Genomic DNA, 21,500 nt, shown 5'->3' on the forward strand with positions numbered 1-21,500 from the left:
CAATCCCAAAGAGACTCCTGCCGTATTACCCGATTTTGACCAAGCCAGGGGGTGAAATGCACTCAGAATGACTCCTTTGTGAAATGGGGGTGATAATAATAGGTATCTCTCTGGACTGTTGAGAGGAAATTAATTAACATTTGGAAAGCACTTTGAGATTCTTGGATGAAAGATGATGGAGCTGGAATGCTGGCAACATTAAAATAAGTTGGAATAATGTTAATATTTATTGCATACAGTGCTTTCATCTTCAAAGCTCTTTACTAACATCAATTAATTAACAAAGAAAATATTAATAAAGATCATATTTACCCATAAAATTATTCTCCCAAAGCATATATAAATAGATCTGCCTCCAGTTAAAAAAATATTACTAAAAGAAAACCTAAGCACCAATTCCAATATCACACTCTAAATCCCTAGTGGTGCTGTCCATAGCAAACCTACTTAGAACTGGGAATTATTAGTTTATACTTTTAAGGAGGATAATTGGACCCTAAGCCTAATCCAGCAGCACTGAAGTCACTGGGAGCGTATCACCAACTACCAGGGATGAAAAATCAAGATGGCAAAGGAAGAAGGAAGAACAGTGGTTAGAAAATACCTCTGCTGTGCCAAGGGTGTATTGAGCAGGAGGCAACGTTTCTCTCTGCAGGAGGATATTGTGTTTAAGTCTGGTTTGTTGTGTCTTTGGAATAAGCTACAGAGAGCGGAGGCACACACTGTACCACCAGGAGAGATACGCAGCAGCCCTAGCTATTTCCCCGTCAACGTATAGAAATCAGGGCATCCCAGACTAAACTATCCAAACACTGCTTGCAAGGAATTGCAGACTTTTTTTTTTTTTTTTTTAATATAGTATATTCTTACTGGCACAGACATGACTATCCCATTATCATTGGAAAGCACAGCCCAGCAATTTGCTGAAAACCAGTAAATGAGATGGTCCTTCCAAGTGCATTATCTGCACTGATTTCAAACCAGTGCTTAAAGAACAGCAAGAGACCTTTCCCTTTGTGTTTCATTTTCCAGTCACCTTATGCCTCGCAGTCTCTTCAGCTGTAAAGATAAATAAAACCAGAGAAAAGGCACTCTGTTGTTATTTCCCCCACCACACCCCCCCCCTTTATTTTGAATTAAACACGTTTCCATAGGTCTCCTTCACTACAGCAAATGCAAGGAGTTGCTGGCACTCTCTATGATGATGGACTCGGATACATTCCAGAACATAATGGGCTATAATAGATTTCTTAAAAATCTATGGTGCACTTCATAGACTCTGGAGGTCATTTTAGGCAGCCCATCAATGTTCAATATAAATATTTCTGTTCAGTGTGTTCTCTGCACACCGATCAGAAATGTGTACTCGCCAGATGTGCATACCACAAAACCAAAGCCGTTCTCTATTTTCTCCAGACTTACTGTGAAAAAAACACATTATCTGTGAAGTGTTTTGTAGCCCAGTCTTGTCAAGACTGTTGCTGTTTCTTCAGAGTTGGCTGAAGGCTTTACAAAGTTATTCACAGATTAAACTGTCCCAGTTAATCTGCTATACGACAACGTTCAGGCAGAGCTTCAAATATCTTTGGTTTTGGATAGAAATCAAACGTTACCTTTGGGAAATATGCTTATTATTAGCATTAGACATGGCTTTTGGTTTACTTCCAATAACTTTGTTGAATTATAGGGGCTTTGTTATTGGGTTTTCTTTGTGTCCTGTATTTATGTATCACGGCTGGACAGCACTATTTTTTAGCATTTACTGTTTCTAGTGCTCCCAGTGCTATCAGAGAGATTTGCAAACATTAATTACTCTGCGTAATGCCTAACACATGGCGAGGATCCAGTTAAGAGTATATCACCTCTCTGATGTGGTCTCATGAGGGTGGCATATTTAGGCACAGGTAGCATTTTGTAGGCTTGAAAAAAAAAAAAACAGCATGTGAGCAGGAGACAGTATTTCTATTAACAAATATGCCGTAGCTGCAGAAAGCATTTTAATGACAGGCGAGACTGACATCCAGACAAACAGCCAAGGTCTTTTTCTCACCATGTGATCTTTTCATAATCCTCCATTTCTCTCCTAGATCAACAGGTTCCTCTTTATTTGTCATTGTCAGCTCTTAGCACAAAGAGCCTTTTGTCTGTAGCTCTGACCCAAACACACAAGACTTTTTTTTGTCCGTTCTTGGCCATATGCTTTCAAATGGACTAATGGGTTTCCAAGCTATAAAGCAAAACCTTGACCCCAGAAGGGGAGATGGTTGTGTGACAACATCTCTCTGTTTTGACATCATAATTTATCCCCGCTGCAGCTCTACTGGCAGCACGAGCTAGCGAGTAGACAGCACAACCCAGCAAAAATACTTGAACCTGATCCGCTCTAAAGCTCGTGCTATGGATACCGACGCTGGAATCACAGCGGCGGCAGCTTCTGACGCTGAGGCTGAGAGCAGGGAAGACCCGAGCCAGTCAATAGCTGCCTCTTTATGTCCTCTTCTACTTCATTATCACTGGTGTGATGAAGCTATCATGCCTCCTTTGTAAAGCAGCACATGTTGCAGCAGAAATCACACTAGCCGTAAAGCCCAGAGGATTCCTGCCAGACCCCTATCACAGTTTCCTTGTGCTCTGTTATTTAAAGTCCTGTTATGGTTGTATTGCTGCATCCATGGATATCGCTCTAAAAATGCACTGCTGAGGGAGAAGCCAACAGACAACAAGAAAAAGTTATTTTTTTGCCCTGTTTTCTTAATTTGCTGGACTACATCACCACATTGCCCTCACCCTACCTCATTAAGAAGGGTGGAAAAAGCTACCGATGGCTTGTATGAACCTTGCTAGTAATATTCTGCAGTTAACACAGAATGAAAAGAGTTCATACCCTTTAACTGGCACTTGTTCTGGACTATCACAGAAACCCTTTTGTTTCCCAGTAGAATAGCTCCAGAGCCAAATTCCTACCTGTCTCTTTCAGGGTGTGTCTTTGCCACATCACATAATACGGTTTTGCTCAAAGTAAAACTATCCTAGAGCTTCAAGGGTGTCTTCTTAAGAGATGTGGTGGGACGCTGAGGAGAAGGGGAACCTGGTTCTAATTTGTTTTTTTTTTTTTCCATTTCACTTCTTTCACCAAAGATTTGTATTTGACAAATCTGTCTTCCAGAGACTTGGGGGGGAGGGTGTGACACATTTCATTTTGGAGCCACTTTCCCATGTATTTAACAGAGCTTGTGGGATTTTGAAAGCGGAGCCTCACCATTTGCTGGTGCTCCAGATGAGGGAGGAGAAGGAAAAGAGCTTCTTATCTCCCCATTCAGCCCTTATCTGTGCCTGCCAGCTGTGTCAGGCTGCGGTGGCGGCAAGGGGGAGGATGGATGTCTACGGGAAAGCAAGGACAAAGCTTATGTGCACGTAAGAGAAGGGGGGAACCTGCACCCAAAAGCACCTTTATGTTATAAACCTCTCCAGACCCAGGGTTGAAGCAGGGGAAGAGAACGGCACTGGCCTAGAGCTGCCATCACCTACCCAGAGTCACCACCACCAAGTCCTGCAAATGCAAAAGCCCACCAACATGTTTTTGAATGACATATCAGCACCCACACGTGCACACAGGCCAACTGAAGCCAGCAGCGGTTTTTGCTGGAGTATGGCCTCAGCGGGTCAAGCCCAAGACAAACAGCATTATGCCATACGCTGTCTGGCAGGCTGGGGAACAACAAAGACCTGCCTGTGCTCAGCCGTCCTGAGCAGGGCAGGACGGAGCACGCAGCATCGCCGCACGCTCGCGGCCCTCAAGCTTTGCACCAGCAGAGCAATCTCTGCGAAGCCCCTGGTTGCAGTTTTCCCTTACCAACACCACTAATCATCCACGTACAGCATCTGCTCCCCCAAAAATCGGGCTGTGGTGTTGTGATGTGTGTTACTTTGGGGCAGCATGAGCCAAGGTTAGCTAAGAGAGAGCCACCATCTCTGAGTTTCAAGAACAAGTCTTCCATGAAAATTGAGACAGAAATGTGATGACAGAATTTCTTTCAGAACCTCTGTTACATGAAAATGAACATGAAAGCTTTTAATTTACCTAAGATTTCTCTTTAAAGAGGAAGACGTACAATTTGTTCAGGACTAGTTGACAGATGGGGAAATTAAGTCCTCCGTTATTGTTCCATTTGCTGGATGCAAAAATACTTAGCACTTGGAGGAAGGGAAGAGCTACAGAAATATTAGCTCTCTGGACAAAAATTAGAGACAGAAATGTCCAGGTCTGATCCTGGAAGATGGTACATGCTTTCGGCTAGCCCAAAAATCAGTCTTTTCCTTAGCATTCCTCAGTGATTTTCCTGTGGTAAAGCAAAGGAATAAATGGGTGAATTTAGTATTAGACCTAAAAAGCAGAGTTGCACAAGATCCTTTTGGTTTGACATCTCCACCCAGCAAACTCTTTCAAAACAGTAAGTTCTCTCTTTCAGTTGAAACTTCCTTTTTTTTTTAAAGTTGGAAACCTTTAATTGAATAGTCTCTCTTTTCTCTACTAATCAAAATAGGCCATTAATACTATTTTTCCCATTTTCATAGAAGATGTCCTGCAGTTTTCCTCCATCTGGGAACCAAAACTCTTTAAAATGACACCAAGAAATAATTGGCACCTCTTAGCCAAATCGCTCAGAAACGACTGAGCAGTCAGTCCTGGGCTCACATCTGGGCTCTCTTGAACAATGAATAATGAATTAATGAGACATTATGGAGCAGACTCAAGGCCAAATTCAGTTCTGGGAAGCACGGTTATTACGGAGCTGTCGTACCAGGGATGGTCCCGTATGCCAACCGGGGCCAGGGCTTGAGCCGATGTCAAAATCGACTGTATAAAAGGCTAATAGCGAGAAAGGGGATTTAAAAAAAAAAAAGAAAGTAAACCACCAGCAATATCCACCTTCTTCTTCCATACAGAGCAGCAGCACAGCACTGCCTCACGGTTTAAAGCTCTGGGTCTGTTTTTATGTGCTCTGAGCTGTGGGCTGCCGGTGTTCAGGACACCATGTACCACAACAAACAGGAGTAATTGTTTGTGTTTAATTGGAGCCTGTTCCTCTTTATCAGCCGACGGAGTTACAGAGCGTTCGCTCGCGCACGGATTCTGCTCTGATTACAGGCTGTGAGCGGCGAGGCCTGTTATGAGCAACACAGCTTCACAAAAACATGGGAAAACCACGTTTCCAACACCTAAGACCTCTCCCGTGGAGCACTACAAACCCATCTCCCGTGTGCTGATACCCTGGAAAATTCTGGGACTGGTGAAATGCTGGAGGGGACAACCAGGCACCTGCCTGGGTATTCCCTCGCAGAGGCCCTCGTGCATTTCCAGTTCATCTCAGGCATCCCTTTAGGTTTTGCTGAAGCGATGGTCCTAGAAAGACAATGGCCTGCTCTGTTGTTAAATCAGGATGCTGGTTTACCACCATTCCCTCGGGACACATCTCAGGACCACATCTTACTTGCCTGGCTTACAAGAAAAGTCTTGCTGAAGGTAGCAAGCGTCGCACGAGCAGGACTTGACCCTCCGTCCCCTCCCACGCCCATTGCCGCACTGCCCTGGAGTTAATGGCCACTTGCACATTCCTTTAGGAGAAACCCTGCTTGCACTTTTAGCCTTTTTACTGTTCTTTCAAATATTTCTTTGCCTGTGGACATTTTCTGGCGAGGGCAGGGGGGAAAATCCCAATTTAAATCAAGTCCATTGTTTTCACTCAACTGAACTACAGAAAGATTTCAGAACGTGGTTGTGATTTGCCACATCTGTTATTTTTATGCATTGTTTTCGTGCCAAGAGTTTCATAAAAGGTGTTATATAACCGCATCGTATCACATAATTCAACATGTTTCCACAATTAGAAGCCCACGTGAGCATTTAAGCAACGATCTTGCCTGGGGTTTTTATGTTTTAGCCCAGCCAGCCTGAGATACGAAGATGAACTGTGACTGTGGTTTCCTCCTTTCTCCTACAGACTCCGCTGTCATTTACTGATGGCCAAGTTCATCCATGATCTGTGCTGCATGGATCACTGCTGCATTTAAAAAATAAACATATATTGCTTGAATCCTGTGCACTGCGTAACTGAACACACAGAGATTTATCCCATGGTTACATGTAACCGGATCATCTCTCTTCCAGACACTAATAGGTTCATTGTTTTCCAAATATTGCGAGATGTGCATTTATCATATGAAAAGAAAAATACATTTGCACAGAAAGCTACCGATGGACAGATGGATCTAAGTCTGGAAAAACAATGGTCAAAAACAATTTAAATGATTAAATATAAAACTGCTTTTGCTGTTCGCTTGATGAGCAGCTCTCTCCTAACACTTAGTGCTGAACTCCAGATGACTTGCACAAACCCAGCCATCGGTCCTCGTAGCCCTCCTGGGGACAGCCCCGTATTTCTGAAGTCTCCCTCCCATAAATGCAGAAATACTCTGTATAATGGGGGGGGAGGGGGGTGTTGGAAAGTGGGACCAGGCCTGCACAGTCACCCCCAATCACACTTCAACGACGCCCTCATGGGTCCTGCTGCTGGTGAGAAGGGCAGGTAAGTATCAAATGTGGAGGGATCCTAGGGGAACCGCAGCATCTTCCACAAAGACCATTTATGGAACAATTTTGGAGGATCTCAAAGAGGTTTTCAGACATGGGGTGCTATCCAGGCAAGCAGGGTTCAGCACGGAGCCCGCTGCCACACCGGATGCCTGCTCAGCAAGGTGGCTTCAGCTCCATTGCCCCTTTTCCACACCACCTTTCCCAGTTAAAAAAAAAAAATAAAAAAAATAATGGTTGGCCATGAGATCAATCTGGAAGTATCTGCAAGTCTGTGAGGGGAGATGCCATTTCTGGAAGAATCCTCCAAAGGAGACTCTTGCACCTGTGGGCAGGGACCAGGAGTTTGGGTCTGACAGAGCTTTGCTGTGGAAGGAACAGCTTTATTAGGACACACTCCACAATTTTGCCATAGGTGAACCACCGAGAACTTTGGAAATTTCCAGCCTGGCACTTCTTTAAATGAAAAGCTCCATCTTGTTCTCCTGGGTCAGATATTCTGCATGCAGTTTCTAATTTGGACCACAGCTCTGGAAAACTTGATTAGAGCTGTGAAAACGGAATTTTTATTAGGGAGAACTGAGCTTTTGCCAAGGTTTATTTTTCAAGGGAGTAGGGCCTAATCCTAGAAGTAGTTCCAGGGCTGTGCTAGTCTGGATGCCCTTGCAATGGTTTATGGCAATTATGCAGCCAAACCTGGACTGACTGGTAATGTTTGCTTTGGACAAGTTGTTACAGATGGCAAGCAACTGCAAATGTACTTCTCAACCTGGTGCAGGCATCACTGAAAATGCATTTTCTCTAAGTTGCTCTTTCTTTTTCTCTGTTTTTTTTCTTTTTTCTTCATTTTTAAACCATTAATATGTTCCCAAATCCACACTACCTAAAAACAAATACACCTTTAAAGGCACACAGAGAATAAAGTGCAATATATCTGTGTTTAGACAGAAGCCTGTTAGATGCAATCACTGGATAGACAAACCTCCTTGCCAGCTTTTGAAGCTCAAGTTTCTGCAAAATCAAACATAAAACCCCCTCTTTAGGTGCATGCTTTTCAGGGAATAGCACATCAGTTTCCTCCAGGGAACCCACAAAGCTTATGGCATGGAGTGACCCTCTGGAGGGAGCTTTACATCTCTACAGCAAGCAGTAACCAGACTGAACTAAGCCATAAATCCAGGAATGCATGGGAAAAGAGCAAATTAAAATGTGCTATACTTGGCAGGTTCCTTTTGCAAGCGTAGTACTTGTGAAAGGTGACATTACGGCCCTAGCAGCTGAAGGCTGCTCTTTCTTCCAGAGCTGGGGTAGCACAAGCAGGATCAGCAAAGGCTTCTCAAAAAGGTGCTCCCGTCCTCTCCCAAAAGGGCTTTGCCATGGGTGCAAGAGCTTCTGCAGCGCTGCACGCCTGTGTCCTCCTGGCTGGCACAGCCGTTCAGAGCTCACCAGTGGCAATCCGGGACAGGTTTGGGCTGAGGAACCCACCATGCAGGCACACTGTGGATGGGGGCAAGCAGGCCTCGGTGACCTCACAACTGTCCATCGGGCACCTTGACTGGCAAGGAGCAGAGTGGGACCAACACTACTGCAGCTCCGCATGCAAGCGCTGTGCAACACATCGTGCCCACTGCTCCTTCCTGGGCTACCAATTTATTTAATTGCAACACCAGAGAAGTGGCTCTGGGCAGTCAGACTGCTGGGACAAAGTTCTTGGAGACCCATCATCCCCTCGCTGCCTCCAACACATGGACTGGAAAACGCCCCTTCTCCAGCACAGGCACCAGTCCCCGCCGCCCGCCCCCTCCCCAGTTCATCCGTCTGGGCTGTGCCAATAGCAGCTTAATTCCTCCACAAAAAAAAAAAAAAAAAAAAAAAAAAAAGAGTGAGAATTAATTTGTTAGTGTCAAATTATACCTTTGGATGTGCATGTTCAGCTCTTACGGACTTCAGTGAAAGCGTGGCCTTCACGCAGGCAGACATGGGCCTTTCCTGTTTGTAGCGAGCTTTGAAGCTGGGCTGGTGTTAGGAGGTGTGAAATACTCGGGAGAGGGGAGCTCGCCCCACTTGCTGGCTCCGCCACGGTCAGGCAGCAAAGCGAAGCGAAAACAACAGGCACGATGCGGGAAGTCAGATCCCACAGCTTCATTAAGAGTCAGAAAGGAGATCAAAGGAAAGAATTTTCAGCTTTAAAAAAGAAAAAAAAAAAAGGGGGGGAAATATGTTTTAAGTTTCCAAGAAAACCACAGAGTTCACTTTGTTACATGAAAATAAATCAGTGATTTTGTAAGCAAGGCAGAGCTACCCTGCTGTACACCCTTCTCTCATCCACGCCGCGCAGAAAATCTTGTTTGCACCCAAACCTCCATCAATTTAATTAAACCCACACCTCCTTGCATGTGGACACTCCAGCCTGTTTACATACAGCTCCTTGCTGTCCTGTTCACACTTGTCCCTTACATCTTGAAATTAAACCCAAAGGACACCAGCCATACACTTCATTGCACAAATTAAAGTGATTTACACAAACCACTTAAGATGAAGGCAGGAGGAACCTCCAGCCAGGCAAGGACTAGACACACACCTTGTTCCCAGCCCCTTGCAGCCAGCCAGATTCCGAAATAGCCAGGATTTTTCCCCTAAGAAAGAGCTTTTTCAGTTTGCTGAGATGAGGCCGAGGCAGCCAACGGCACATTTTGGTCACAACTCCACATTTCAGGTCCACTTCAGCCACCTGGACAAACAGATGTCTGTGGTGCCAGACGGGCAGCACCCAAGGGATCGGCCAGTGTCACTGTGGGGCCACTCTGGATCATCTCCGAAAGGTCACGGCAATGCTGATGGTTGGGAAAAAGCAAATACGACACCCAGCTTTGGTCTGGGCGAGGAGGAGGGTCTGGAGTGGTGCAGAACAGTTGGCCTCACCAGCATCACCCCGGGAAGGTGATGGAGCAAGTCCTGCTGTAAAGCATTGCCAAGAGGCTAGATGACGGCGACTGGGAACAGCCAGCGCAGGGTCCCCAGGTACAAATTGTTCCTGGATGCCCTCTGTGATGAAAGGGCTGGCTCTGGGGATGAGGGGAAAGCAAGGGGGTTTATTTACCTTGGCTTTAGCAAGGCCTTTGGCATGACTTCCCAGAGCATCCTCATAGCCAGACTGGTGAGATACGAACTGGCTAAGCGGACTAGTAGGAAAATTGGCCAGGCTGCCAGGCTCAAACACTGGTTTGGGGGTACAAAGTCCAACTGGCAGCCAGCGAGCTGTGCTGTCCTTAGAGATCAATATTGTCCTTATTAGCTACCTGGATGATGGGCTGGAGCATTGGCAGATGACACCAGACTGGGAGGGGCAGTCACAGAATCATCTAGGTTGGAAAAGACCTTGAAGATCATCCAGTCCAACCATTAACCTAACATTCAGTTAGGTTCCCAACTACACCATATCCCTCTGCCCTAAGTCAACCCTACTCTTAAACACCTCCAGGGATGGGGACTCCACCACCTCCCTGGGCAGCCCATTCCATGTCCATGTTGGGGAAGACAGGAGGGTGATTCCACAGAATCACAGAATCATCTGGATTGGAAAAAGACCTTGAAGATCATCCACTCCAACCATTAACCTCACACTGACCGTTCTCAACTCCACCAGATCCCTCAGCGCTGGGTCAACCCAACTCTTAAACCCCTCCAGGGATGGGGACTCCACCACTGCCCTGGGCAGCCCATTCCAATGCCCAACAACCCCTTCTGGAAAGAAATACTTCCTAAGAGCCAGTCTAACCCTGCCCTGGCGCAGCTTGAGGCCATTCCCTCTTGTCCTGTCACTCATTCCTTGGTTCAAGAGACTCATCCCCCCCTCTCTGCACCCTCCTTTCAGGGAGTTGTGGAGGGCGATGAGGTCTCCCCTCAGCCTCCTCTTCTCCAGACTAAACCCCCCCTGTTCCCTCAGCTGCTCCTCATAAGATTCTGAGAGACTGGGGCAGGCTGGAGAAAGGACAGGGACCTCATGAAGGCAGATGCCACGGTCTGCCCCTGGGCTGGGATAAGCCCCTGCACCAGCACAAGGAGGGGGTGAGCAGCTGGAGAACAGCCTCGCAGGAAGGGACTGGGAGTCCTGATGGGCCGAGATGTTTGGGGCTGGAGGACGTGATGTACGGGGAGATGCAGAGGGAGCTGCCTTCATCCGGCCTGGAGAGGAGAAGGCAAAGGGGAGGTCTGGCTGCTGCCTGCAAATCCCAAGTGGGAGGGTGCAGAGAAGGCGAGCCAGGCTCTTCTCAGAGGAGCACAGAGAGGTAACAGGAAACATGAGAAATTCTGAGTACATGACAGAGAAAATCTTTTTTTCTTTTATCATGAGGGAGGTCAAGCACTCGAAGTGGAGAGAGGTTGTGGAGCTCGTTTAGGTATCCAAGCTTCAGCTGAACACAGCCCTGAGCAACCTGATGGAGGTGCCCTGCTTTCAGCAGGGGCTGGACTAGAGCCACAGGTCCCTTCCAACCTGGATGGGACCTGCTGGTTGCCACGCCCACCCTGGGCCTGGACGGTCGGTGGAAAAGGGAACGTTTTCCCTGTGTCTCTGCACAGCACTCACCAGCCCACAGTCCAAAATAATACTTACTATAGCAATAAAACAGGAATAAAAGAACACGCTCAAAGTCAGAGGAGTCTTAAAAACACACAAAGCACGCCATGCTAGCCCAAAACTAGACCACTTGTTTTCAAACAGATTGATCAGGCAATAATTTTTCCTCCCTGTCACCAACAGCAAAGAGTCCCTTGAAATCAAAGAGACGTACAAAAAAAGTTAACACTTTTTTTAGATGCTTGCTGCCAAGTTCTTTGTACTTAATGATTAGACTTTCCAAGCAAATGTGTCTTTTGATGATACAGTCAGTGGAACCTAAATAATCCTCAAGGAGGCAAATTAAGGACCATTTTCTTCACTTTTAACTTCAGCGTTAGCTTTCCTAGTGTTCACCTGAGTGCAGCACAATTTCTCTGATACTGCTCCATAAATCTGGGGAGAGCCTTACGCATTTACAGAAGAGCCTGTCCTTACTTCAGGACAGAGCAGCTTAGACCACCTGTAACAGTACCACTGGTCTAGTCCCCAGAATCAGGTCTGTGACCTCTGGTTCAGTCCAGGTTTCTCCTGACACCAAGATTTCACAGGAAAGCTGCTTTTCCCCTCTCCCCTGCGTTCTGGGGGGCAGCAAACCTGTGAGGGACACACAAGCCTCTCGGGAAGGCCCCCCCTCCACGGCTCCATGCCACCCGAGCACCCCAGTCCTGCACTGCTGGGACTGGCATCCACCCGTTGCTCATTTTCTTCCCCTCAAGGCAGAATATTGTACAAGCACGTTTTCACTCGTTGAAGGCCACCATCCCGCAGCGTAGCAGCGACACCCTAAAGCCCATGGGGATAGTAAGAACCTGTTTTCTTCTCCTGCCCCCAAAAGCTGCTGCTTCGGGGGGGACTCAACAGCTTCACCGCTGCACATCCATCTCGCACAGAGGCGATGGCCCACCTCTGCCCAGCTGGGCTGCTCTGCCCGTGTACCCCCCTCCCAGGCTCAGACTTGCTTTCACAAGGGATAATTTTGGTAGTTTCCATGGAAGTTGCACAGAACCTCTGTTCAAAACCAGACAAACTCCAGTGAGGAGCACTGCACAGAACGGCACTGGGAACGCCATCTCCTGGCGTCCTCTGAATCTGGCCACAGACAACCCGCATCCGAGCTGACCCCGCTCTGCAACGGGTCAACGGCAGAGGTTTGGGGCCTGTGACACACCGATCGAGCAGGTCCCCCACGTCCACACCACAGCACGAAATACCGTGCCTAAACCTGGCAGACGGTGGGCTGGGCGCTTTGTGTTGCCGCTGCAGACCCGCCAGAGAACATCTACCCACCCCGAGTCCACCCACGCTCCAGGACGATCCCCTTCCCGCGAGGAAAGCACCCACAATTCACCCCCATCTTCAGTGTGACGGCTCAAAGAGTTTCAAAACAAGAGGCCACGCTCCATCCAGGCGCTGTGATTTTAACGCGGGGGGTCTCTGGCGTTTGCACCCCCGTTAAGAGGCGAGTTGCTCTGCGAAGGGGACTTTCAGCTCAGAGGCAGCGTGACAGCGAAACCCAGAGCAGACACCGCTCCGGAACTGGGAGCCATCACGTCTGCTTGCCACCAAATAAACAGCCTTGTGTACTGGAGGAAAATAGCATATGGGGAAAAGCCTGGGCAGGGCTGGAGGTCTGGTGATCAGCTCCTTGGAGCTGCTCTGCCACTGGCCTGAAAGAACAACTCCATCAGCTACAGCAAACAGACCTTCTGCTTCCCTCAGTTCAGAATTCATCACAGGCTCAAATCAGACACTCCAGGCTTTTTCCTGCTTTAATTATTTAGAAATCCTAACTCTGGTTGTTTATTTTCAGGGGCTATTACTGCGTTCGACTATTTTAAGACTGGGAAAAAAAATTAAAAAATTTGAAGCCTTTCCCTCATTCTGCCGGTGAAGTTTAATTCACTCTAATTATTTCATATTACTTAGACTATAATAGTTTCATAATTTCTAGTATATTAAGCACTTAATACGTTGTGTCATTTGAAGTCGCATATTAAATTCAGCAAAGTACATTTTAATGAGAGCTAAGTAGTGTGAAAATACTAATACAACATAATAGTTCATTTTTGCACCCGCGCTGGCAAGCGCCGCCGCCGTGCCTGGTGTTCCCCAGGCAGGTGAGTGCAGCCGAGGCCGGACGAGCTCATGGGCTGGTGAGCTGCTGGGGAGAGCACGGCTCCAGCCCCCCAGCACAAGGAAAGAGGGATGTAGGGCAGGCCGGGTCCTGGCGAGGGGCTGGGGTCAGGAGCGAGAGCAGTGCCCAGGCCAAGCTCCTCCACAGGGTCACCCCGTGCCACTTCCAGCACCCGAGGTGCCAGCGACGACCCAGCCGGAGAGACGCAGAGGGAAGAGGCTCAGCTGCCCCTCCACCAGCTCCAAAAAGGCCCAACTATTTCATCCCCTCACTGACCCACCTCTCACCTTGCAGAGCTGGACTCTACCTTGTTAGTCACCTCCTTGCTACCGTCTCCCAGGTCTATGCAGCCCTTCCCCGTTGGGGCAGGATGACCCCCCCCTTCCCATCAACTTACCTACAGGAGAGGTGCCACCAGCACCCCCAGCCCCGCTGCTCCCGCTCCGGGTCACGTATCAGGGACACCATCAGCCGCTCTCACAGCACAGGAGGACATCTGACCCCAAACCAGCCCTGAGAGCTTTTTACCTGGTGCTCAGAGAAACGAGGAAAACCTGAGAAAATCAACTGTGCTTCCACCCCGAGGGTTCTGCAACCTTCAGCCCAGCCCACCGTGTCCCCAGCTGGGGCTCGGATGGTCTTTCTCACCCACAGGTGATGGTGGATGCTGCCCCTCCACCCCTCGAAGGAGATGGTCGGGGGGGTGGGGGGGGGGCTGCAGCACCGGCTGAGCCCACGCGGTGGCGGCCGAGGCCGCGGAACCGCCGCTGCTCCGCCTAATGAGAGTCCCGAAACTAATTAACGACACATCCGCGCTGCGCAACCCCCGGGGACGGGTCACACCGCAGAAACCCCGCGGGCAGCGCCGGGATGGGCAACGCCCAGCACCCTCCCGCCCCCCTGAGTCCATCCCGCCCCGGTCCCGGGATGCTCCCGGTACCCGCAGTCCCGGTGCGCGGCGGCGCAAGGTGCATCCCCACCCCCCAACCGCGGCAGCTCCCGGTGCGACGTGCGTGTCCCCCCGGTCCCGGTCCCTCCCGTCCCCGGAGCGCCCCAGAACCCCGGTGCAAGGTGTATCACCCCCCGCCCCCCCGGCCCCGGTCCCAGCCCCCCGAGCTGTCGTGCGAGGTTAATCCTGGACTGAAAAACAGGTATTTCGGGCTAATAGGTGTGCGAGCACCTCCACGCCCGCTCTCAGAGCTCATTAATGTAAGACTTTCATGTGTGAAACGAGCATATAAATGGGCATTAATGAGCTCCCGGCTGCGGCGCGGAGGAGGAGGGGGGGGGAGGAGGAAAGGGGAACGGCCCCCCCACCCCTCCCCGGCTGCGGCACCCGGTGTCGGCCCGCCCCGGGCACGGGGGAGGGGGGGGTAGAGCCCCGGGGGGCTGTCGGGGCTGTGCGAGCCCCTCTTGCGGCGTGCCCATGGTAGGGGGGGGACCCCCACCCCCCCACGGGACAGCCCCCACGGACCAGGCGGCTTCTTAAAGTCGAGTTTTTATTAAAGAACCAAAATCACGTACAGGGAAGGGCCGGGGGGGGTGTCTCTCCCCAGAGCGGGCGAGCGTTGTTCTGCCTCCGGAGTCGCGGACCGCCCGTTAAAGTGCTGTTACATCCATAAATGTACAGGGGGGTGGTGAAGGAGGAGGGGGGGCCCGAGGGGGGGGGGGGGGAAATAAATATACATCATAAATAAATAAAAATCCAACAAATACTGTACCAAGAGAATCACAGTACATTTATATCCATTGCACATAGCCACTTTTGTTTCCAGTCTGGACAAGGGTTGAAGAAGCGGACACACGGGGGGGAAGGGGGGGGAGGCGGAGCGGGGGGCCCCGGGGGGCGCGGGGCGCAGGGGTGGGGCCCGGCTCCCCCCTCCCGCCGTCCCGGGGCCGCTCCCCGCCGTATTGCCAGTCCGAGGAAAACCGGGCTCCGAGTCCTCTATGTACAAAGAGTCTCCTCGTGGAAATGGCTTGTGTGGGCTCTGCCCGCATGGCTTCGGGGGAAAAGGGGGGTCCGGGGGGGGGGCTGGGAGTGGTCGGGGAAGGAGCGGAGGGGCTCACTGGGGCAGCAGCGGCGGCTTGAAGGAGCAGTTCCCCGTGCAGTGCCGCGGGGTCAGCATTTTGCAGGAGAAGTGATGCAGCGCGTCGTGGGCCTCTGCAAAAGCGACACAACCGTCACCCCCAGACCCTCCCATGCACACGGGGGGGTGTCTTCCCCCCCCCCCCCCCCCCTTTAGATGTCTGTGCTGCTCCCCCGCCCCGTCCTGCCCCGGTACCTTTCAACTTCTGCTGGATGGCGTAGCGCGCTTTCCTCTCCTGGTCCAGCTCGTTGCAGAGAGTATCTGGGATTGGGGGGGTGGGGGGAGCATCACACAGCGCCGGGGGGTCCAGGGTGCGGCCGCCCCGTCGGGGATGCGCCGGGCCGAAGGGCATCGCGCTCGTAGGCAGGGCGGGGGAGGAGGGGGGGGACACACGGGGACACGGGGAGGCCCGCGATGCGCGCAAAGTCGGGCACGGCTTCCCGGGTAATTTTACGCCTCGGTTTTTTAATTTAGCCCGGGTGGAAATTGCTGCGAGAGGGAAGGTTCATTCGCTCCCGTGTAATGATGCCTCGCAGCCGTTTGCGGGGCGGCTGGAAACCCCGAGGCGAAAGGATATCGATTTAATAAAAAATAAAAAAAAATAAAAAAAAATAAAAGGAGAGATGCAAAAAGGAGATTAAAAAAATAAAAGTGCTAATTGCCGGATGGCTTCGGCCCGGCCTTACCTCGGACGATCTGGAGCTGCTGCACCATCTCCTCCCGGTACGCCAGCTCCCGCTTCATCTGGTCCTGGAAGTTATCTAGGGGGGCAGGGGGGGGCTCAGCACCGCTCTCCGGCCGGGGCAGAGCCGGGGGGGGATCGCCGGTACCTTTCAGGCTCTGAAAGTCCCTCTCCAGCTTTTTCCTCAGCTCCATTTGTTCCAGGACCAGTTTTTGCAACTCGTCTGTTTAAAAATACATGGCGGGGTTGAGGGGAGCCCCCACTTTTCCATATGGAGGCGGCTCAGCGCGGCGCTAATCGCATTACGTTACATTAATCACAGGAGCTAATCACTCCTGCAGAAAACACAAATACCTCGAGCTGCGGGGAGAGGCTGGAGGGTCCCGCCAGCCCCCCGCCCCGCCACGGTACGCGTGCCCCCCCCCCCCCCCTCACCTCGGGCCAAATTTTCGATGTCCTTTTCCACCAGCTGCGTCCCGGCGACATCCATGCCGAGGCCGTCCTCTCCTACGGGGGGGCAGAACGCCGTCAGCCTCGCCGCGGGGGGCTCCGCCGGCCGCGCATCGCCCCGCGGAAGGGCCGCGGCGGAGCGCGGACGGGCGCTTACCTCTGTCGGTATTTACAGGGCTGGGATGCGAGACATTCCTTTGGTCCTGATAGGATTTTCTGGTCTCTAAATCCTCTGCCGCGGAGTGATTGTCTTCTTTATCTTGCTCTTAAAGTTAGTAAACCGATTATCAACCGTAAGCAATGAAAGTACGGGCCTGATATATCCTTAATTACATAATTACGGACAAAGCCCTCGTTAAAACCTTCTTAGCGGACACCCTAATCGCTTTGCTGTTGGAAAGTAGCTCGCTGGCAGGAGCTTTGCCCACCCCAGCCCATCCCAGCCGCACCGGCCCCGTCCCACGGCGGCACCCCCGGGCCCGGGGGGGTGGGGGGGTCTGGCCCCGTCCCCTATACGGAAACCGTTTGCATTCGTTTTTCGCCCGAAATCTCCCCAAAACGAAAGTGGCGGCCCGGGAGCCCCCCCGGGGCTGAGCAGCCGGTGGCGGGGGGCACCGGGGCCGCGCCCTCGATGTGCACCGACACCCCCCGGCGCCGTGTTACCCTTCGCCTCGGGGGTGCACAGGTACGCGGCCGGGGCTCCCAGGGAGGCGGCGGTCTTCAGCGGCTGCAGGTGCTCCCCCCTCTCCGGCGCGTACACCTACAAAAAACGAGTCAGGGCGGCGGCGGCGGCCCCGCGGCCGGTGCCGAGGGGACCCCCGAGGGCAGACACACCCACCCCCCCCCGACCCCCTCCCAGCCCGGTCCTGCACCTCGTAGGCGCCCCGGCTGCTGCTCCGCTCGGGGCTGCCGTCGGGCGGTTGGCCACCCTCCTGCGCCGCCGGCTCGCCTGCCTTTTCCTCGGGCCCGTCGGCCCCGACGGGCGGCGGCTCCTCGGTCCCGGCCAGCAGCCGCGGCGGCGGCGGGTCCCGTCCCTCGGGGTGGGCGGCGGCGGCGACGGCAGCATCCTCCTCCTCGTCCTCCGGGAAGCGGTTGGACTCCACGTCCACCTCGGGCTCCTCGGCCGTGTCCCCCCCGGGGGAGAGCGAGCGGTAGCTGGAGCTGCCCTCGCTGAGGAAGTCCGGGGAGAGGTAACCGGGGCCGCGGGGGGCCGCGCCGCCGTACGCCTCCCGGGTGCCGTAGAGCTTGGCGATGCTCTCGGCGTCCTTCACCACCGGGCGGAAAGCGGAGAGGTAGCTGCCCTTCCTGGGGAGGGGCAGCGGCGGGAGCAGCGCCTCGTCCCCGGAGCGCTCCTCCTCGCCCGCCGCCCGCGACAAGGCGCTGGGGCAGCGCTCGCCCTCCGCCCCGGCGCCTTCCTGGGGGGTAGCGCTGCTCCTCCCGCTGCCCGACGGCTCCGAGCCCTCCAGCTCGCCGTGCCGGCCCGCCAAGCCCGGCGGTTCGGCCGCCGCCGCCGCCGCCGCCGCCGCTGCCGCCACCACCACGGCCGTGGCCGCCGCCTTGGCCTGGCTCTGCGCCGGGTAGGGCGGCACGGGCAGGCTGCCGGCGGCCGGCCAGAAAACCGGGAACGAAGGGTAGACGCCGGCGTCCTTGGCGGCTCCGGGCTGGTGTGGCGGCTGGGCCGGTTGGTGCGGGTGGGGGTGCGGGGGTCCCCAGAACATGCCGGGGGGCAGCGCGCCGCCCTTGCCCGCCTCGCCGCCCCCCGCGCCGCCCAGCGCGTCCTCCTGCTTTTTGGGGCAGAGTCCGAAAGCGGCGGCGGGGAAGCCGTAAGGGTGGGGGAAGAGCGGCGGCGGCAGCTTCTGCAGCATCCCGAAGCCCTTGCTGGGCACCGGGATCACCGGGTAGCTGCGCACCGCGCCCGCCCCGCCGTGCCCCCCCGCCGCCCCGCCGTGCGCCGCCGGTAGCCCCAGCGCTCCGCGCTCGCCCGCCGGCTCCTGCCCGCTGCACCGGAGGCTCTTGTGCGCCGGGGCCAGCTCGGGGCCGGCGGGCGGCGGCGGGTGCAGCGCGGCCTTGGCGGCCGGGGAGCCGGCACCGGGCCCGCCGGCGGCCGCCCCTTGCAGGGAGAAGGTCCGCTTGCGGGTGCCGCCGTTGAACATGGCCTTGACATCCTCCCAGGCGTGCGACAGCTCCTCCGTGGCCGTTTTGTCGCTGAGCTTGAGGTGGCGGCGCCAGGAGTTGAAGTTGGCGGCGTCGGGCTGGGTGTATTTGGAGTCCGGGGTGCGGTGGGAGTGGAAGATGAACTTGTTGGGGGAGAAGTACATGCTGCAGTAGCTGCACTTGATGCACTTAGCGCGGGAACTGTTGTACCGGGCCGGGATGAAGCTGCCCCGGGAGCCCCAGGCGCACTCGTGCACCACGTCGAAGGCGAAGTTCTCGGGCAGCTTGGGCGGCTTGTGCTCGCCCAGGAAGGACTTGCAGAGCCGCTCCGCCTCCCGCTTGGTGATCATGCCGCAGCGGCGGGAGGAGATGGGCATGGCCCCGGCCCGCCGCAGGATCTCCAGCTGCACCGGCGTGCACTGCACGCAGGTGATGCCCAGGGCCACCCGCCGGTTGTGGATCTCATTGTAGCTGTAGTTCTTGAGCAGCGTGTTGGAGATCTGCGCCAGGCACAGCCGCTCCTGCCCGTCGATGACCAGGGACACGATGGGCACGCCGTACAGAGAGGTCTCACCCACTTGGTTGGGCTTGAGGGTATTGGAGCCCTGGTACGGCTGCAGCTCTTGCTTTGAATTTGGGGAGGAGCTTGCATCTCTCCCATTTCCCATCTGACTGGCGATCGCCTCCATTCCCCCCCAAAACGCCCCTGCAAAACAAAATCGGGGAAAGACGCGGGTTAGAACCGCTCCCGGGGCCCCGCCGCTCCCGGAGCTCCCCCCCCCGCCCCCCGCTCCCAGCTCCGCGCCCCGGCCTGTCCCCTCTCGGCGGTGGGTGTCCGTGTGTGTCCCCCCCCCGCTCTCCACACCATCCCCCGCCCCGGGCGCTGCCGCAGGACCCCCCCCCCCCCGCCGCGGGCAGGCCGGCCGGAGGGGTCTGGCGGATCCGTGGCGCATCCTCCGCGCCGCGGCCGCCGGTACCGAGCCCCGGCGCAAACACCCGCAGCTGGGCGGCCCCGGGAGCCCAGCGGCAGCGGTCGCCCGGGGCAAGGGCATCCCCACCCCACCTCTCTTCTCCCCGGGTCCCCGGGAGGTACCGCGTCCCTTCCCTTTGTGCCGGCTCGCCGAGCCGTGCCGGGCCGCCGGTTGCACCGAGCCCCGGGCGGGTTCCAACGAAACGCGCAGGAGGATGCGACCGGGCTCGTCCCGCGGCGGCGGGGCCGGGGTTGGGGGGTGGGGGGGGTGTGAGGGTCGCCGAGCCGTGGGGCCGGGCCGGGCGGGCCGAAACTTGCCGCTCGGTGCCCGTTATCGGGCGGAGCGGGGCGGCGGGCGCGGTTGACCGGGAGCCCCTTTGTCGTGTCTCCGGTCGGCGACTAGGAACGGGCGGCTTAGGGGCCAGGGCAGGGGGGTGGAGGGGGGGGCAGGACCGGCAGCACGTAGCAGCAGAAGGGCAGCGGCGAGCCAAGCAAATTGGCTTAGCGGGGAGGGCTCCGGGCGGCGGTAAGCCGCTTCCGTGGTCATTACACAAAATAACGGGGAGCGCTTTCCGAAAACACCACCCCACCCCCCCACCCTCCGATCCCCCACCCCTCCCCGTCCCCTCCATCCACCTCCCGCTCCCACTTACCGCGCCGCGGAGCCCGGCTGGACGTGCGGGCTCTCCTCGGGGTTAGGGGCCGCAGCCCGGCGCCGGGGCCGCCATCCGGGGTGTGGGGGGTGTGTGTGTGTAAGGGGGGTCCCGTCCCCTCCGAGCCCTTTTCCCGCGGGCAGCCGCCGGGGCGCGGGGCGGGCGGGCAGCGACGCGCCCTTCACCGACGCCTCGGGGCCGCCGCCCGCCCCGCCGCCGCCGTGTCCGCCCGGGCGAGATGCAACAAGAGCGAGTGACCAGCCGCGCCACCGAGGGAGGATCCGGATCCGTACTTGGAGACGCTGCACATTGATCCGGTGACAGCTAAAATAACGGGAAGACACACCCACTTAGCACCAGCATATTTACATTAACTGCCTCCGGGACCCCGCGGCCGTCAATCACCGATGCGCTCCAGTCAATCACGGCGCGGCTTTAAGGCACAGCGGGGAGGGAGGGAGGGAGAGGGGGGGGCGTGGGGGGCCGCCACCGAGCGGGGACCCGCCCGGGCTGCCCGAGGTAAGAGCGGGGATCAGCCCCAGGCCGCACCTGCGCGGGGCTCCGCGCCTCTCCGCGCCCCCCCCCACCTTCTACCGGTGTGGGTATCCCCCCGGGGGGAGCGATCGCTCGTTGAAAGTTTGCGTGGGGAGAGGGAGGTAACGAAAAGAGGAGCCCGGGGGGGGTGGCGGAGGGGCCCCATCGAAATCGGGAATGCGTGGCCGCCGCGCATCCTCCCCCCCCTCTTACCGGGATGCGCGCTCTGCCGGCGGGGCGCGGGTGCGGAGAGGCACCGGGGGTGAAGAGGGGGGGACACCGGCGCGGCAACGAAATCGCCGGGAAGCGAGGGCGGGGGGGTGCGCGCCCGTGTTTTTTCGTTCCCCACGGGGGCCCACTCCGTGCCGGCAGCACCGGCGGCCACCGGAGCGGGACACATACACACACACAAACACACACACACGGACCCCCCGCTCCGGTGGCCGCCGGTGCTGCCGGCGTGGCGGGGGCCCACAGCCGCGTCCCTGCCCTGGTTGGGTTCCCGCATGCAGCACTCGTCACGGCCACGTTAATTAAACTGTAATTAATCATCGCGTCCGGCCGCGATCGGCGCAATTACACTGATCAAACAGAAGTTAATAACGGCGCGGATCGCCCCCAGC

General features: G+C 55.2%; 1 protein-coding gene across 3 annotated transcripts; it reads right to left on the reverse strand.

The window, feature by feature from the left end:
* Positions 1 to 15,066: 15,066 nt before the first annotated feature.
* On the reverse strand, positions 15,067 to 20,549 carry SKOR1 (SKI family transcriptional corepressor 1). Of its 3 annotated transcripts, XM_074880231.1 has the most exons (9): positions 20,344 to 20,549; positions 17,439 to 19,426; positions 17,230 to 17,326; positions 16,724 to 16,831; positions 16,552 to 16,623; positions 16,265 to 16,339; positions 16,121 to 16,195; positions 15,630 to 15,695; positions 15,067 to 15,508 (listed from the first exon to the last, which is right to left on the reverse strand). In XM_074880231.1, the coding sequence occupies exons 2-9, from the start codon at positions 19,407 to 19,409 to the stop codon at positions 15,411 to 15,413; spliced, it is 2,562 nt and encodes an 853-aa protein (XP_074736332.1). In that variant the 5' UTR covers positions 19,410 to 19,426; positions 20,344 to 20,549; the 3' UTR covers positions 15,067 to 15,410. The 3 variants fall into 3 exon arrangements, with proteins under 3 accessions (XP_074736332.1, XP_074736334.1, XP_074736335.1); XM_074880233.1 differs by lacking the exon at positions 15,630 to 15,695; XM_074880234.1 differs by lacking the exons at positions 15,067 to 15,508; positions 15,630 to 15,695 and adding an exon at positions 15,808 to 15,985.
* Between the last annotated feature and the right edge of the window lie 951 nt (positions 20,550 to 21,500).

This window comes from Strix uralensis, chromosome 11 (genome assembly GCF_047716275.1).
Source record: "Strix uralensis isolate ZFMK-TIS-50842 chromosome 11, bStrUra1, whole genome shotgun sequence".
NCBI lineage: Eukaryota > Metazoa > Chordata > Aves > Strigiformes > Strigidae > Strix > Strix uralensis.